This window comes from Epinephelus fuscoguttatus, linkage group LG20, assembly GCF_011397635.1.
Source record: "Epinephelus fuscoguttatus linkage group LG20, E.fuscoguttatus.final_Chr_v1".
NCBI classification, from domain to species: Eukaryota; Metazoa; Chordata; class Actinopteri; order Perciformes; family Serranidae; genus Epinephelus; species Epinephelus fuscoguttatus.
In genome coordinates, this window is record NC_064771.1 from 14,750,479 (window position 1) to 14,767,969 (window position 17,491).

The window sequence follows — 17,491 nt, forward strand, 5'->3', positions numbered from 1 at the left end:
TTGTGCACATTATATTTGTCTAACTTTCAGAGTCTAACATTCTGAACTGTCTCGCTGAGCAAAGCCTCCTTCTTACCTGATTTGCAGCCATTGGGGAATTGTTTTTCACCCACTCTTCGACAATTTTGACGACGGCACGGAGGATCTTGGGGTCAGGTGACTTCTCAATCAGCGAGGTGAGGATGACCTGGATGAAGCTCTTCCTCATTTCCATGCTCATGACAGACAGTCGAGTCTTCACCAGGTCAAGACTCAGCATTACCAGCTCACTGGTCACTATGAGAGCAGAGAGGATAACGGTCAGAAGCAGGACTGAGACAAACAAGCTACCAATATACAGAGAGTCGAAAAATGTTAGCAATTTTAGTATTAAGGTACAGAGGGTAACTGTTTTGGGTTTTTTTTAAATTACAAAATACGACATTTTTTTCTAATAACTGTCTCTATATCCTGACAGTAGTACAAGTAAGATAATCTGTTAAAAAAAGGTCCCCTGCCTCCTCAGAGTGCTCCTAATGGTGTTTTCAAGAATCAGTGAAACAAATTATGATTAAAATTATGATTCTGCATGAATGAACTTTAAGATGAGATGCGTCTATTTTCAATATCTGCTAACAACCACTGCACAGACTTTTTTGTATTCTCACATCTAAGAGCTGTAACAGAAAGTCTCACCTTTTTTCTCAAGAGTCAGGCTGACCTTGAGCACATTTGTGCACACATCACCAATTCAGCATTTGCTATGTGAGTCATGCACTTCTATATATATTTAATTTTTTTTACTTATTTATTTATTTATTTATTTATTTTTTACAGTGATAGCTTTCAAATGCAATTTAACAGTTTCAATACAATCTGGACGGACTTTAAGGTTATTAGATTAGCGAGACATGGGCGATCTTCAGAGGCAAGGGCCTTGCTGGTCAGATAGCCTTTGGTCCTAGTGGCTATAACTGCGCCTAGTGGAGGGTAAATGTCTCTGTTTCCCGATACAGTCATTAGGAGCCAATTTAAAGCACTGATAGCATCGTACAGCCATTACCTCCCATCTGAGAAGTAGCAACAGGAATTATGTACTGCCTGACTTCTATAAATCTGGTGAAGCCAAGCTCAGAGAAGACAGCGAGCAGGGAGCCTCAGTGAATGCTGTAATAGTCATGAGAAAAGGTAAACAACCTAAAGCACTTAAACAACAACGGTTGTGAGGCTCCTCTCTTTACCCTTGCTGCCTGACATACAAGGCAAGCTGTCATGAAGCCCCGTGTCAAACAGTGTCTACCCTTTTAAACCCACAGCAAAACAGCACAAGGTGACCATCTGTTTGCTTTATGCGGAGAGAGACACGAAGACAATATAGGGTGGGAACCAGAGCTGAGGAACATTCCCTGTGAAACCAGACTATCTGCAGAGTGGATCTCCTCTGACCACAACAGCTATTGAGAACACAGCTGGGGTCATTGATGTAGAACTTCTGATACTTGTCTTTGTATGGAGCCAGGCACTGCTGAGATACCTGAGATGTCTGAGCTCTGAGTCTGAGGAAGGTCACCACATGAGTGTGCATGTGTGTTTTGTACAACTGACCTCACACACAGACAACCCCTTGTTGGATCAGGGTTGGGGAAAGTACACACACCAGCCTTCCTGATAATGTCAGCCGGCTGTAACCGCAGAATAAGTTCAAATGAAATGGTAATAGATGTCTGGTGCACAGTCTGGTGGATCTCATGGTGTCTCAGGTGCTGTGAACTCAACTTGTTTTTAAGTGTATTTATATTAAAGGTGAGTGATTGTTTTGATTTTCACATTGTCCAATGGTCATTATTCAGGATCACCTGTAGGGGGTGATGGGAGTAGGAGGGCAAGGGGGAGTTACATACAATTACATTTTTTTTCCTTAATAATAACAGTCTTAGTAGTAGTAAAAGTATATTCATTTGTTTCTATCTAATTATTTATTTTGTTCAGCATTTTTTAAATTATTGTTATTAATGTTAGAATTTAATTTGGATTAAAGAGCTTCAAAATAATCACACTTCTGAGCTTACTGCAAGCAACACAGTTAAAGTTACGTGAATAAGCATTTATAAAGAGAGTGAACATTTCATAAAAAATAATTAAAAAAATGTTTAAAAATCTATTTATTACCAGTGTCTCCTCAATTCAAACAACAGCTCCCTTTCAAAAGTCTATGTGCCTGTGCTTGTGCAACAAAATCACAATATTATGTTCCATTTGACATTATTAGCTAACAATATCACAATCCAAATCATATCCATAATGTTAACTTTTCATGACAAAGAAAAAACAACTGTCAGTCATTTTTTTCCATTTTCAATATACAATCCGATTACAAATTGGCACAAGCCTTATTTGTATGTGACAACTCATGTTGTTGTATAAGGTATACTGTTTATGTGTGTATCTGTTTGGGTGCACCTGGCTTCCTCATATTTTTCCACCTAATTCATGTCTATGTACCTGTGCTGGTTTCAGTGACCCCTGGGTTGGCTTGCTGAGGGCTCAGGTGTTCCCGCACCATCTTCTGTAGTGAGCGCATGAACACAGAGATGAGGCGGTCGATGTAGCTGGCATTGTAACTGCAGGCTGACTTCAGGATCATCAGTGTTCCTGGAAGACAAATGAAGGGGAAGAGAGGAGGATGAGGGAAGAGAGTGGAAAAAATAAATAAATGGGAAATACAACAATATGACAAGAAGCCCAACCTCTGTGGGGCAAAGTAACAGACACACACCTGCAGCCTGCTTGTGTTCATTCACACAGCATGACAAGGACTTTTTTTTGAGGAAATCTAACAAAAGTTTGTCACAGAGGCAGGGAAAGGTATGAGTAATGTCCCTCTCTGTTGCTGCTCCCTGGAGGGGAGACAAATGTTAAAATGTCATCCCCCATCACATCAGCGCTGCCTCTCTGTGACAGCAGGATACCAAATGCTTTTTATTGACCACAACTGCCATTTTGGGAAACCGTATAAAATAGCATTACCTTTAGACCGCTCTCCAATAGTCATTTGTCACCTTGAGGGCCCTTTATTTGGAAAGCTACTGCATATTTCAAATAAAAGAAAGAAAAATCGCATAACTGTCTCCTTGGAATAAGCTTTAATGTAAGCCTTTTCCATAAATACTCTCTGAAATCTGGGAGGGTAACAGTAATGTTCGTACGGGGAGGGTGGCCGAAAGCAGCAATCCTTCCCGAGACAACCTTTCCCAAACCGCTGGACTGTGGCCTCAGTTTAAACAGACCAGATGTTAGCCCAAGTGGCAGGGCTCATCGGCTTGCATTTTAACGACCCACTCACTGGCTTAATTGCTAAAAGTGACTGAGGTGGCTTGGTTTTGTGGGGACAGAGTGGGAGCGTGAAAAATATTTAAAACAAAAGACAGGGTTTATAAGCAACAAAGTGAGAGTAACAGAGCACAAGGGGGCAGAAAGAAATACCCGCCCGAGAAAAAGAAAATAGGGAGAGATAGAAAGCCGAAGGTCTTACCGAAGAGCTGTGTGGGGTTGGTGTTGCTTGTGGCTTTTTCATAGTTGGTAAGTCCCTCATAAATGACCTTGCCCACAGCAGCATACAGACACTCCAATTCCTCATACTTAGATGCCACTGATGATGTGCCTGGAGGGAGAGAGCAATGTTTGCTTCAAACAAAGAAAAGCTGAGAATCTAAATCAATGCCTTGCTTTAAGCTCACCGCATGACAAAAGCAAACTTAAGAATTTAAGAATCAATCAACAAAGCAATGGTCCAAATATTTTTGGCACATTTTCAATGTGCACAGAAGGGAGGGAAGAATATCTTACACAACTCAGACATGCAATGCTTTCTTAAGTTTATGAGTTTAGCTGACATGTTCCAGTTAGAATTTAGGCATTAAAAGGAATAGTTTGGAGCTTTTGAAGAGGATTTGTTTCAGGTACATTACCTACAGTAGATGTCAGTCACATCCCTAGTTTGGAGAAGCAGTCAGGAGTACTGCCACTTAAGTTTAACATTGCACTGCTCTGGACAGGGCCAGCGGCAAAACGAATTTTAGCCACCTCATAAAATCAAGATCAGTTTAGGGGAACGCTTTAATTTGGTGGCTTTGAAAACATTACAGATGGGGAACTGAAACCGTTAACGGCTTCCCCATTGGGAAGGTGGCTAAAATACTTTTTGCTGCCGCCCCTGTCCACATCAACACATTACTTAGCTCCTACGGTGTTACTCCCACCTGCTTCTCCAAACTGGGGGCATGCAGACCAACATCTACAGCAGGTAATACACCGACTATGGATAAGTACCTCATACAACTCTATTTCAAAAGATCAAAACTATCGCTTCACGCAGTGGCAACTTACTAGGCTCAGTGGGGAAGATGCTCATTAGGCGAGAAAGGAGGGAGTGGACAGCCCGCAGGACTTTGGTGTTGCCGCAGGTCATGCATGCGGCGATGCCCCGCTGGAGGGGTTTAAAATGGGCCAGGATGGCTGGGGACTGCAGCACTGTCAATAGGAAGCAGAGAATCTCCAGTCCAGTGCAGATGTTGGAGATGTTAGCCTGTGCTGGCTGCTCCTGAGGACACAGAAGTACAGTGACACCAGGAGGTCACTAGATGAAAACAAGTGTAAACCAAGTAGACATGTGCAAGCGTCAAAGAAAAATATCGATGCTTATCTTTTTAGACATAAGTATATAAACCTGAAACAAAGCAAGAAAAACTATTGTGCAATTTCAGTAGACTGATTTTTTTATTCCATACAAATTCAAGGCAACTCAGGAATCAATAATCTACACACAGAGGTATTTCTCACACAAAAGAACCGAGGCAATGTGATGGCTGCTAAACTAAAGATCAATGGCCAACATTGGGTCCTAATTTTGTCTAAATTGCAATCAAGGTTTACAACGATGGCGGGGCCAAGAGGATAATCTGGGCCAGATCCATAGCACTAATCTTGCCTAATGAACAAGGTGACTCTTGTGATAAGGCTCCTGGTAGATATTAGGGTAGTATTGATTTGGCACTGTATTAACAGAATGGGACCTTGTCTCTGGAGCAATGTAGATAGGGCATATGTATGTATGCGCATGAGTGTGCGACCGTGTGCAGGTTTGTGTGTGTGTGTGTGTGTGTGTGTGTGTGTGTGTCCTGCCCCTCCTCATTTGCCCTCTCACGCCACTCTTCCTGACTCTTAATCACTGCCATGCCAGTACAATGAGATGATAAAAGGTAATCCGATTTAGAGCATTGTTCATTAGTCTGAGTAAGATGGCTAGGCAGGTAGAGCATGCTCCCAAGGGTAAAGGGCCCGTGTATGTGCATCTGCATAAGACCTACAGAAAGCCTTGTTTGTCAGACCATCCCCATGGGATCTGGAAGGGCTGATTGTGTGTGTGTGTGTGTGTGTGTGTGTGTGTGTGTGTGTGTGCGTAAGGCACAGAGAAAGGCGCGGCCGATGCAGTGATCCCCAAAAGGGAACAAGGGAAGTACGTGACAATTGCCGGCGCATGGCGATAACCTTGTCTGAACAGTGGCGCTGAATCAGACCAGAGAGATGAGTAGAGAAGGAGAGGAGCAATGGATAAAAAGAGGGAGAAAGAAGAGAGGCTGCGATAAGAGGCTGAAAGGAAAAGAAGAGATGAGAGGAGGAAGTGGTGGCAAGAGACAGAGGGGAAAAAGGCGAGGAGAGCTGCAGAGAAGCACAGTGGGACGATCCAGAAAGCAAGGATGAGGAGTTTAGGATGGAGAGGGGTGGGGGTTGAACGAAGAAGGCATAGGCCAACCCGGATAGACTCCTGTTATCACACTACTGTCATTATTTTGTCATTATGGCGGCTGGCGCCTCACTTCATGTATTACTGATAACAGACAAAGGACTTGGAGACGTTAGAGCAAACACTAAGACAGAGCTTAAGCAGAGACAGGGAAACTTCTGCAGTCTCTGGGAAAGCGAACAGCAGAGACACATTAGTTATCCTTTACTGTTTGTTGATTATTGCTCCAGGCTCTAACAACAAGCCTGAATATTTCAAATTTTATTCAGACTTGTTTGCCTAAAACACTTTTGATGACATGCACTTGAGCGAGCAACTTCAAATAATCTGACACGCTCACATTCACAAATACTGTCTGTTGAACTTATTTGACTTATGTGCAAAATAGAAAAAAAAAATAAGCCAGACACTTTTAGAAAGTTAATATTCATCAATTGAAAATCCAAAGAAAAGCCATCTGAGGTCTGGACACAGTGACTGACACGTGATCTCTGGAAAATGCAGCAGCAACAACAGCTTAGCACCAAAAGACGTCATCAACACAAGCATGAACCTGGCCTTAGAAATCATAAAGGCAGCCTTATAAGGTGTATAATGCAGGACACAACAATGCCCGATTGCCCACGACAAGCCATTTCACTTCCTTCTCATTTCTGTTGAGAGGTGCACTTCTGCAGTACTGATAAGGCACTTGCAAGAAAATGGCGGCAGGTAAAGACAAAGTTTATGAGCTGAACTCCAAGGAAACATTTCAATTATCCTGGAAAACAAGAGTTTGGTTGGGTAGCGGTAACTGCTAACAAATGATACAATTTGTATAGGGGCAAGTAAAAATTGACTTTGGGCCAGCAGACTTTTGATCTACTTGAAACATTAATGTTGAACCCTGTAATGACTGACTGACACTGTGAAGGCCATCTTACCACTGTCATAAGCAGCTTGTCAAACCACTGTAGCTTGAGCTCAGCGCGAGGCCACATGTCAGGCCTGAGGGCAGACTTCATGAGGCTAACACAGCGACGGGACAGCAGCTCCCCTGGAGACCCGGTCACATTGGTGCTGTCGTTCACCTAGACAGGAGGAGGAAGAAGGTTGGTATCATTATCATTATCATTATCAGTGACAATGGGTCTTCATCTTCAATATCACAATGATGTCCTGACGAGGTGAGTAATCACACAGGGCAAGACGGGACAAGGACTGTCACCATGTTTAATAATTTCATGCATGCAGGTAGAGTTCAACAGTGGCACAGCCAGGAAGGAGACTGTCCTTCAATGCGGAAGCCATGCAAAAGCCCTCATGCTGACAGGCATCCACCCTGGACAATGAATCCCTATCAGCTCTAGGTGTGGCGTTCTTTGGGTGATGTTAATCCCCGAAGGCCAGTAAAATGATACAATTTTTCTACAGGGATCAATTTAGAATCACAATACGCCTTTATCAAGTGGAATACAAAGAGAAGATTATGTTTCTTAAGACTGTTCAGTGAACAGTGAGTGATCTCCAGCGGTTATACAGAGGGCCATATTCAACAGAGATGGTTGGATGAACAATGAGAATGGAGCTTGGCCCAAAAAGAAAGTAGGAAGAGTCAAGGTGAGTGAATTCTCAACAGTCTATTTCAAGCCTGTAACCAAGGTCATCACTGCCACTAGACCAAGGGACAGCTGTGTGAGGAGACACATAAAGGACTGTGTGTGTATGAGTGTGTGTCTGTGTGTAGAGATGTGTTCACGACAGCCACCAGGTGTGTCCTACCTTCACCACAAAGGGGTTAGGACAGTTGTGTCCTACCTGGCAGGTACTATGGATGGCAGAACTGTACCTGGTGTGTGTGTGTGAGAGAGCGAGAAAGAGAGATGGAGTGTGGTGTGAGTGTGTGTGGTGGTCATGGTGGGGGTATTACCTGGCATGCAATCCTGATGAGGAAGTTGACCACAGTGTCCGTATGTTGTTTCTCGACAGGCTTGGTGAGCATGGTCTCTGTACCTGGCATGGACTGGCTGCGGCCAAACACCTACAAACACACGTCCAGACATTAGAATTTTTAATATTTCAGATCTTTTTTGGTTTGAGTACAAAGAACAAACTATTAAGAAACTAAACAGCCTTCATAATAACACTCTGTGACAGCCGTGCAAACGCTGCACAGAGTCCAAGTTAGTTAGGAGGGAATATCAAAGAGCCGGCACAAAGTCAGGTTTTTGTCTGCACTGCTTTTAGTGAAGAGGAGGCAGCAACTACTATTTTTTGAAAATGATCCTGGCAACTTTCTGAGCAATTAACATTTCCTCGTCTCAAGCAGAAACAAATGCTGCTCTTGCATTTTTCTCTGACATCAAGTAAAAGAGGCTGAAAATTATACACCGTCATTAAGACTATAACCACTACGACTTGTGCTGGTGCTTACAGAAAGTACAGTAGCTTACATTAGTATTAAAGTGATTTTTAACACATGATAGATAAATCAAAAAAGAAATATGTAATTATATATATGTTTGAAATATGGAGGCAAAATACTTAATACAGAAATTCATCAAGACAAACGTCATTGTACAAGAGGAGGGCAAAAAATAAACAACTTTATATGTATCAGAGATTGACCGTAGTGTAATTTGATAACTTAGATTCTGATTTTGAACAAGCACTTCTTGCAACAAAGGCATCTCATCCAGTTTGGAGGCTGCAAAAACAACAGATCGCAGTGGGATTCAAGATGAAACAAATGGATTAAGGCAACAACAACTGTGCTGTCACCTCCTGTTGGCAATTTCTGTCTCAGACAGATGTAAAAATGGCTGCTTGATCAAAGTATCTTTCCAAGTGTTCTCCAATCAAGTGTGGAACAGAGGGACAGCCAGCAAGAATTTTGAAGGCATAAGGATAGAGTTGTTAATTTTGGCGTGGAGCTTGGATTCTCTGCCTAGACCTGATTGGATTTGGGCCAAAACTCATCTGACAGGTTTCTGAAAATTACCCCGGGCTTGAATTCGTTCCCTTATAGCAGGGGTCGCGTTAACCGGATATTCTCAGTCACTGAGCGGTTTTTTACAACAATGACCGGAAAATCTGAAGGCTGTCGGTCATTTTAACCAGTTGCAATTACCACCCGTGCCCACTTGGCGGCAAAGTGCACAGTCAGTGGTTTAAGTGGCTGCCGTTTTCACACTGCAGAGAAAAAGTCATTCATCTGCTTCATGTAGCGCTGTTGACATAACGCTCTGGACACACCGGACGCGGAGCCGAAGCGCAGCGCCCAGCAGCAAAGGCAGTTTTCAATCGGTGCCCATGTTAACCTATTTGACTGTCCACACAGGCTGCTGAGCAGAGCGGAGCACCCGTGGAGGCAGCGCTTCAGTTCGGCGTCTGGTCTAATTTTCATGCGAGCCGCGAGCGCTTCTGTCAAGCTGGATAGAGCGGATCGTACCAAACAGGAAGTCGGACACAGAAAAGACGAGAGAATCCGGCCAATTTTCAAAATAAAATAACAACAGCACGCACTGTGGAACGTGAGGAGAAAATAGCGTGTTTACAATTAAAAAAAAACACAACAGTGCATAACCGAACACATTTTTCAATACCCTAATCACTTCATTACAATTTTAATTTTGTGTCACTGAGCCTACAGGCATAACTACATAACGCCCTGGACACATCCCATGCGTTAGTGCCGTCCGGTGTGTCCAGGGCGAAGCTTAATGGCACAGGTCTGTTCATCTTTTCATTCATGTCCTTATTAATGCACACTTTATAACTTGCTTGTTGGATTTATTAAAAAAGAACGAATGTCTTTGAATATCTTTATTATCATTTAAAAACGAAAATTAAAATGACCGGTAAAAATAGATTATGACCGGATGACGGGCGATGAAAAAGTCTAGCGCAACGTCTGCCTTATAGTCTGTCTGAAGTCACGAATAATGTATGGACTGTGTTAGCATCAACCCATCCCTATCTACACATCTATATATCTATATCTATATATTTATAATGATGATTTGAGCCTGTAATAAATGTTTTAATATTAATTGACTTTTTTTTTTTTTTTTACAGTGGAAATTCAGGCTGAAAGGTCGAGCTTCGTAACAGATAATTAACGACTGTATTGCCAATTCCAGGCTGGAGTGACTGGCCACAGGGACCTGTCACTCACAGCCACGTTCTACTGGCAACTGATTGATGGTGGATTGATCTCACCGTGGAGGCAGCCCCAGTTGCTGTGCGGAATCTCTTGACGTCTTGTCCGGCAGCAGCAGCTGCAGCAGCAGCTTCCAGTGACAGTCCTCTTTTCACAGCACCCCCACTTGTCCCTTCACCGCCAGCCCCTACTTCAGCTTCGGACTCCGGCTGCCACACCAAAGAAAGGGACAGGAGGGGAGAGAAGACCAGTCCCTCAGTTAGCATAATTACAGTTTACAGAATGAAACGTGTGTATTATCAAGGTTTCTAACTATAGCATTATGAGCCATGAGTATTTGTGGAATACGACTAAGAAAACACTTTTATCTCTATGATTAATGGTCTTTTCTTGTGAAATAATAAGCATCTCCAGCCTGCAGTGATGCATTAGCAAAGTTTAAAATAAAGCATTGTGCAAAGTGAGGGACATATTATGGCACAGTAATGACAACAAGGCGCCTGACATGGACTGAAATTCATGTTCCTAAACCTGGATTTTTGTTGTGATTGTGTTATTTATGGCAATCCAAGAACACACCTGCTGGTCTTTGATCCTCTGTAACTCCCATTTGATGACGACCTCGGCCAGGTCCACAGCCAGTTTCCTCTGCTCTATGGTCACACTGGGGGTGAAGCCCAGACGCTGCATTGCACTGATCATGTGCTGCACCAGGTGGTGGCGCACAGGGTAGTACACCTGGAAAGACACAAGTAAAAATTTAGGGAATAATATTCCAAAAGAAACAGAAGAAGTACATATATAGAAGCAATGACAGACAGATAGATAGACTTCTAAATAAAATGCCACTGTAGCTTGGGGCCTGTTTTGCATGCACAACTTGAGCCTCCACTCTGCAAAAACCAGATGTAGAATCCAAATTTGGTAGAGTGGGGAAAGAGTGATACATTTTGCAAGATTATAAGCTTACAAACAATCCTGTTTTGCATGAGAGGAAAAACATCCACTTTGTCACACAAATACACTCGTCCTTCCCGCCTGCATGCCTATCAGAGGGTGAGCCCAAACACATACTGACACACATGAATCTCAGTAGGGCTAAAAAGGGACGTCCCAACCAAGTTTTTTTGCCCCCAATCTCAATCCATTAAATAGTGAGTATCTGCTGATGTAAAGTCCCAATCTGATACTTCAATTTTCCTAATTATACAAAGTCCACACTTCAAGTACTTTATAGTTATTAAAATCAATCCAATGTATATATTGGACAACTGAATAGTTCTGCAATGCATTAAGAGAAAACTGCCTGCATCCAAGCTGTTCCTTAGTAGTTTTTTTTATTCATTTATTTTAGAAAACAAAGTACAAAATAGCAAATCCTCTCTTTTTTTGTCTTTGGCCTTGTCAGTGTCTCGAGAGAATTTCTCTCCACTGCTTGTTGCATCGGTGTGGCCTCTGCTCGTCACCTCTATGAAATGGTATTTCGTTTTTATATAAGTTGTTAGTGTTTTCCGTGTTCGTTTTCATTGTCTGTACATCTTTTCCATAGATTACATTAAAAAAAAAACTCTTCCAGGCTTTTGCTTAGCTGCGCATGAAAGCTCCGCGAGTAAAAACACCTGCGTGACAGCTGAGGTGACACAAAGGATCAGATCAGGCTCTTTATAGTTCAATAAGCCGAATCCAAATGCCTTGATCAGCCCCAGCACTGTTTTTCATATTAATTTACACTTTTGATTTTGACATGCTAGTCTGGTTCTCAGATCATCCACGACAGACAAGAAGAACTTCTGCCTTCCCTTAGCTTCAGGTTAAATTGACTGTCTTGCCAGTATTATAAACATATAAATGAGACTGGCTTCATTGCCCTAGCAACCATCCAAAAGCAATTACAAGAGTGAGTTATTGTGCGATTCTTCTCCGAGAACCAAACTTAAGGTTTCCCAAGCAGGCCGTTTGTCTAAATGGCTAAAAATCAGAGGTTTCCAGGCAACTGAGAGCCTTGTGAACTGCCTACAATGCTGCCTCGCATCAGCGCCACCTCACTGAAACAGATCCGGTCAGCCTGCCCACAATCATGATCATGAATGCTAACGAAAATAAAAAGAGACTCAAAGGCAACAACATGTATTTATGGTGAAAGTGAGATTTTTTTTTTTGTACACTGCTGATATTTTGCTCTAGATTTTGGGCAATAAAACATGCAAAGTTTAACGGGGTGCTCAATCACTTTGAGACACTGAGTCAGAAGAGGCAAACTCTGAAGTCGTATTCCCACTTAGTCTCAAGGACATGATGACACACACTTAGCCCCGAGAATTCACACTCTCAAGCGTCACACTCAAGAGTCACTTAGCTTCATCGCAAACTGAACTGGGACTCTCAAACATGCAGACAAAAGAGCAAGAGATGAGATGTCTATCTGAGGGCTGTTGCCAGTGTCAAAGAATATTAAAGCTTCTCACTTTGAGGGTAATTATAGTCGATAGAGCAGGGCTTCACAGCCCCTTAATGACAGAGTGGCTAAGCCCTGTCCATCACGTGTGCACGCAGACAAACACGCACACAATCTCTCCATTTCTTTATCAAACAGACACATACACACACGCACAAAGTCTCTCATCTGTCTGTCATTATCTTCTCCCCAGCGTAATTATGCTGATGTGATTACATTAGATTAGTCATCTGGCCCAGTGAGAGCAGCCTGTCAGTGAGATAGAGAGGGGAGCTGAGGAAAATGTCAGTCTTTTGCTAAGAGACTGCCGCTCTCTGACTGGCGAGGCAGCAAACATCAGCTGACGGAGTGAGAGGGCAGAAAGTGTCGCTGAAGTTTAAGGAGGAAGGCGAACATAAAGGCCAATGATCCTTTGCTGGTGTTGACTTGTGAACAGACTTGGCGCTCTCTGACTCCGCTGATCATCTCTGAGAAGGGTGTGCCTGGGACTGTGTCTGCATTAAGGCGATTAAAGGCAGCAGGCGGTTACCATTAGCTCCGCTGCCCAGTGATGAATGATGTAGCTTTTGACTAGGAGGCAACAGGGCACAAAGCTGTTGTCGTGTCTGCTGTCAATATGAAACTCAAATTCAGTGAACCAACTAGTAGGCTTGGGTGGTATCATGGTATTACGGTGTGCCAGGGTATTCGTTAATTCTGACCATCAGCTCAGCTTTTACTGTCGGGTACCAAACTCAGTACTGACCAAATTATATTGCTACTACTGAGTACCATTTCACATTAAACGTTGATACTTGAGAGTGCATCTGGTTGGGAAGCACCCCGGAGCCTGGAGGACAGCCACAGAGCTCTGAAGCTCGGTGTAGCCAACTGGTTCAACTTCAGACAGGAGGTGGAAGCACTCTGAAGCCTGGAGACGGCCTCAGGGTACCATGGCTGCTACATCAGCTTCCCAGCGAGCTAAAACTATCACTGCAGAGCCGATCTGCATCAACAGTTTTGGCATCTGGTCTATTTTCTTTCCTATACTATTTTAGTAACAGCCTAGTATCACTGCTAGGCACACACACGCAGACAGACAGAGGCAGAAGATTAGCTCTATGTGTGATTAGAAAAGAACAGAGGACCAGGATTGCATTTTAGTCTATTATGTCACCCCCTGCAGCTTATTCAAAAATTACATTTTTGTTATTATAGAGACAGTGATGTACCATAGCAGGGTGCCTTTGGTTACCAGTACAGAATCATATCGGAGCCAGTGCTGGTTTTGGTTCAAATGTTAATGTGAAATGTCAAGGTAAGGTATGAATGTATGAAGAAAATACTGCTTAAGCCTGCCAACTAGTATCATAAAAACTATTAACTGGGTCATACAAGATAATCCAACTTTTAATGATGATGCTCCATTCCCATTAGGACTGGTTAAGAGGCATCATTTAATTCAGGGCACTCAGATAATCAGTAAAAATAGCTTCTCAACTGTTTTCCCCCCATGTGGCTCACTGCAGTTGCCGAAGCCACACTGAGCAGAGAGATGGCAGCAGCAACAAATGGCTGTGGATTTGCAGTGACAGTTGCCCTCTTACTCCATGTTATGGAATCTTACCTCAGTTAACCACAAAATGTAAGTATAAGATAATCATATTCTATACTAATATAGTAATCAGTAGTTATGTAGGGTGTTAAAAATTGGGATGAACAACACAGACTAGTCCCTTATGAGTACTATATATTATTGGGACAGAAAACAGATTTGTTTTGACTGTTCTGTCTGCCCCACCCAGCCCAGATGATATACAATAGTTATGGGCCCACAGAAGGTGGTGCATTATTGATAAACTGTAATGTCTGTGTGTGTGTTCTTATACATCTGCTCACCCTGAAGTGCTGCACAATGAGATGCAGTATGTGGACCAGCTGCGGTACAGTGTGTCCCTCCTCCACAATGATTTTGCGAGTCCAGTGGGTCAACATCTGGTGGCCATCCTCCATGCGGGCGGGCACAGCTGGGGTCAGGATGGCCATGGCTTGCCGTACGATAGCCCGAGCCTCCATGGTGTGGGCCTTCAGCAGGCTGTGGAAGACCTGTACAGAGGCAAGGTAAGGTACTTTTTAATCATACCTTTCTATTTTGTATACATCTGGTAACATACACTTCTTCTCTCTTTGTATTCCTCCTCACCTGCAGCACAATCTTCTTGTGAATGGCGAACTTTGCGATGATGTGAGCCAGAAGTAAGTGGCCGCTGTATTTACAGGCAGGGTCCACGCAGGCTTTGGGCAGCAGGCACGGCCAGGCGAAGGTCATGAGGCGCCGCAGCTTGCTGTTGCGTGACTTGTTGTTGTCATGAATGTGGTGGGGTGCGTGCTCCACCAGGAGAGTGGAGAACTGCAGCAGGCAGATTCGCAGCGAGTCCAGCAGGTCAGCCTGCTTCTCTGGGTCCAGGACCTTGGAGAGGGATGAGAGAGATGTGAGGTTAAAGACTGTTGAGTGACAGGGAAATGGGTACAGTTTTTGCTGCCCATAGCACAGAGTAAGCACACTTAGGGCCCTATTTAGATGGTCTAAAACGCAAAGCGCCAGGCATGCAGCGCATGGGCGTGTCCCAGTCACTTGCTAGTTAGACAGCGCGTTTTCAGACTGTGCGCCATGGCGGAGAGTCTAAAAGGGTTGGACTTACTCTGTGAATTAGTCATGGGTGTGTTTTGGGCATATCATTCCATAAGCCAATCAAAGTGTCACCTCTCATTCCCTTTAAAAGTGGTGCGATTGGAGCGCACGGCGGAGAGCTAGTTAGATGGCGGACCTACCAACTGCAAAGAGTGAGCGTTATACAGCTGAGGAGACGATAAATGTATCTCTATATCAACTGTCCCGTCACATCTGATGTCAGATCAAAGTGGATTGGCACCGTTTGGCATGCGTAATGGAAACCCAACCTGATTTGATTAACACAACTGCAATCTAATAAGTTCACATCCCTCTCAGCCAACCACAAACAGCCACAGCATCAGATAGGGAGTATATATTCAGCATCTGTCATCTTAGAAAAGACAAAAGAAAAGAAACAGAGTGAGACTGCGAGAGAGAAAGAGAGAGCGCGAGCGCATGGGAGAAACGCTGTCAACAAATTGCAAATTATTCAATTTATTTTATGTTAACCCGGGAGGTTAGAGAGCCCAGCTCCCTCTCCAGCATCCTGAACCCCCCCGCCTGAAGGTGCAGGAAGGGCTGGTCCCGTGGCTGCACCGTCTGGTCTGGCTGCGGAGCTGGGGTCATCCTCCTCCTCCTCCTCCTGACAAGATGATATTTAGTTTTATGTTCTAAAAGCTTTTTTTTTTTTTTTTACATATACATTTGTACTTGTAGGGCTATACGTTTACGTTTTTAGTTCACAGAAGCTGGTTATTGTTGTGTTTATGTCAAAATAAAGTTTATCAAACATTTTCACATCTTTGATTTTGTGATTTACATGCCAAAATGATCACAATTCAATTGAGAAAGACAAGTTCATTTTACAGGATCATCAGCCCGTGGAGGTCTGCTCGCAGTTCCGCATATTCGGACACTGCAAGCTTGGACCTCCCGAATTACGATGATGATTATGTGTGGCTGCTCCGTGTGTGTCTGAGCAGAGTGCAGGCGCGTTGTGCACCCGCCTAGAGACGCATATTATTTAACAGCGAAATACTGCGCCGTTGAGTTTAGACCAGGTTTTTGTTGGTCACTGGCGCATTTGCTTTTTATGTCATCTAACTAGCAACGCGCCATGACTGCGCCTGACCACTCCTCATTTTAGACCAACACACCCAGAGAAGCGCAAGTTCATTTGCTAGTTAGACGACGAAGGTGCAGGGCGTGAAAATGATAACTGCGCCTGCATCTAAATAGCAATGACACTTGCGACATGGATTACGCGCCCTCCGCCGTCCGCTTTAGACCATCTAAATAGGGCCCTTAATGTGCAGGGTCAATAACAGTGAATCAATTATTATTTTCCCAGGTGGTCAGATGTTTGTGTACAAAACAAAAACACATTTTTTGAGTGTACGAGAACAAAACTGCCTAAGACCTGTTGGTGCAGCTGTAATTCTTACCAGGTGCCGACAGAGGTCAATAGAAGTCTTGGATTACTTAATGCCCCTTTAGTGCATCAATAAGAAAGAGCAACACATTCTACTGAATATACTGTTTGCCTGCACTGCCAACATATACTGCAGTTCTGACTAATGTTCACTTCCATAAATTACATTTGAATGACATTGCACCACAGCGACAGTATACTTTTTCCACATAATGACAAAAGGACAACTCCCCATTCACAACACCCATCAACCCATCAACATCTGTATTCCCCTGAGAGTACAGAGGAGAGGAGAACATTCAGAAAGAGGGGGGCTGAGTGAGGAAATGAGTTTTAACCATACCGTAGAGGAGCCATTAGCGGCCATTAGGACTGGTGTTAGTCAGTGATGAGATCTGCCACAGCACAAACAAACATGCTGACCTTTAGCATGGTCACACTGTGACATTTACACCAGGAATTATAGTCCGGCCTGATGAATGAAACGTGATGGAAAGAGCGACCGGTGGGATGGCGGGAGGGAAAGAGAGCAACAAAGACAGATGGAAGAGACGAAAAGGAAGAAGGGAAAGATGGGATGACAGCAATTAAATGATCAAGTAATGCGTGGAGGCCTTGGGAGAAGAAGAATCAGACTAAGTGGGACATAGTTGATGATGACTGGGAGTATGGAGATCTGCTGGACTGATAAGACATTATGAGAGGAAATGCAGCAGGTAATGAAATCAGGGAGACGGATGGAGAGACAAAGCTGGTGAGTAATGAACAAAGGAAGACGGGGTGTGTGTGTGTGTGAGCAGACTGAATGTGAGGAAAGATGTTGGGAGGAAAGGATACCTGCAAGTGTATGTGTGCATGTGTACCTTAGTAATGAAAACACTGGTGATGCTTTCAGGATTGTCTCCTTCGGGGTTGGGCGGTCCAAGCAGCTGCTCACCTTCTCCCTTCTCAAAGCTGTACAGGAAGGCTGGATTCAGGATGTGCTGCAGTACCTATGACAGTAGAAAAACACATGTTGATATAATTTT

At 43.6% G+C, this 17,491-nt stretch overlaps 1 protein-coding gene across 1 annotated transcript in view; it reads right to left on the reverse strand.

Moving 5' to 3' along the window:
• LOC125880294 (transformation/transcription domain-associated protein) overlaps positions 1–17,491 on the reverse strand; it is a 97,994-nt gene that overhangs the window by 49,064 nt on the left and 31,439 nt on the right. Inside the window, exons 37-47 of the mRNA XM_049562597.1 lie at positions 17,327–17,455; positions 14,561–14,827; positions 14,257–14,463; positions 10,503–10,661; positions 9,983–10,132; positions 7,692–7,802; positions 6,706–6,852; positions 4,366–4,579; positions 3,512–3,640; positions 2,482–2,631; positions 77–276 (exon numbers count right to left, since the gene is read on the reverse strand). Coding sequence (XP_049418554.1) covers positions 77–276; positions 2,482–2,631; positions 3,512–3,640; positions 4,366–4,579; positions 6,706–6,852; positions 7,692–7,802; positions 9,983–10,132; positions 10,503–10,661; positions 14,257–14,463; positions 14,561–14,827; positions 17,327–17,455 — 1,863 coding nt within the window. The remainder of the gene's footprint in view (positions 1–76; positions 277–2,481; positions 2,632–3,511; positions 3,641–4,365; positions 4,580–6,705; positions 6,853–7,691; positions 7,803–9,982; positions 10,133–10,502; positions 10,662–14,256; positions 14,464–14,560; positions 14,828–17,326; positions 17,456–17,491) is intronic.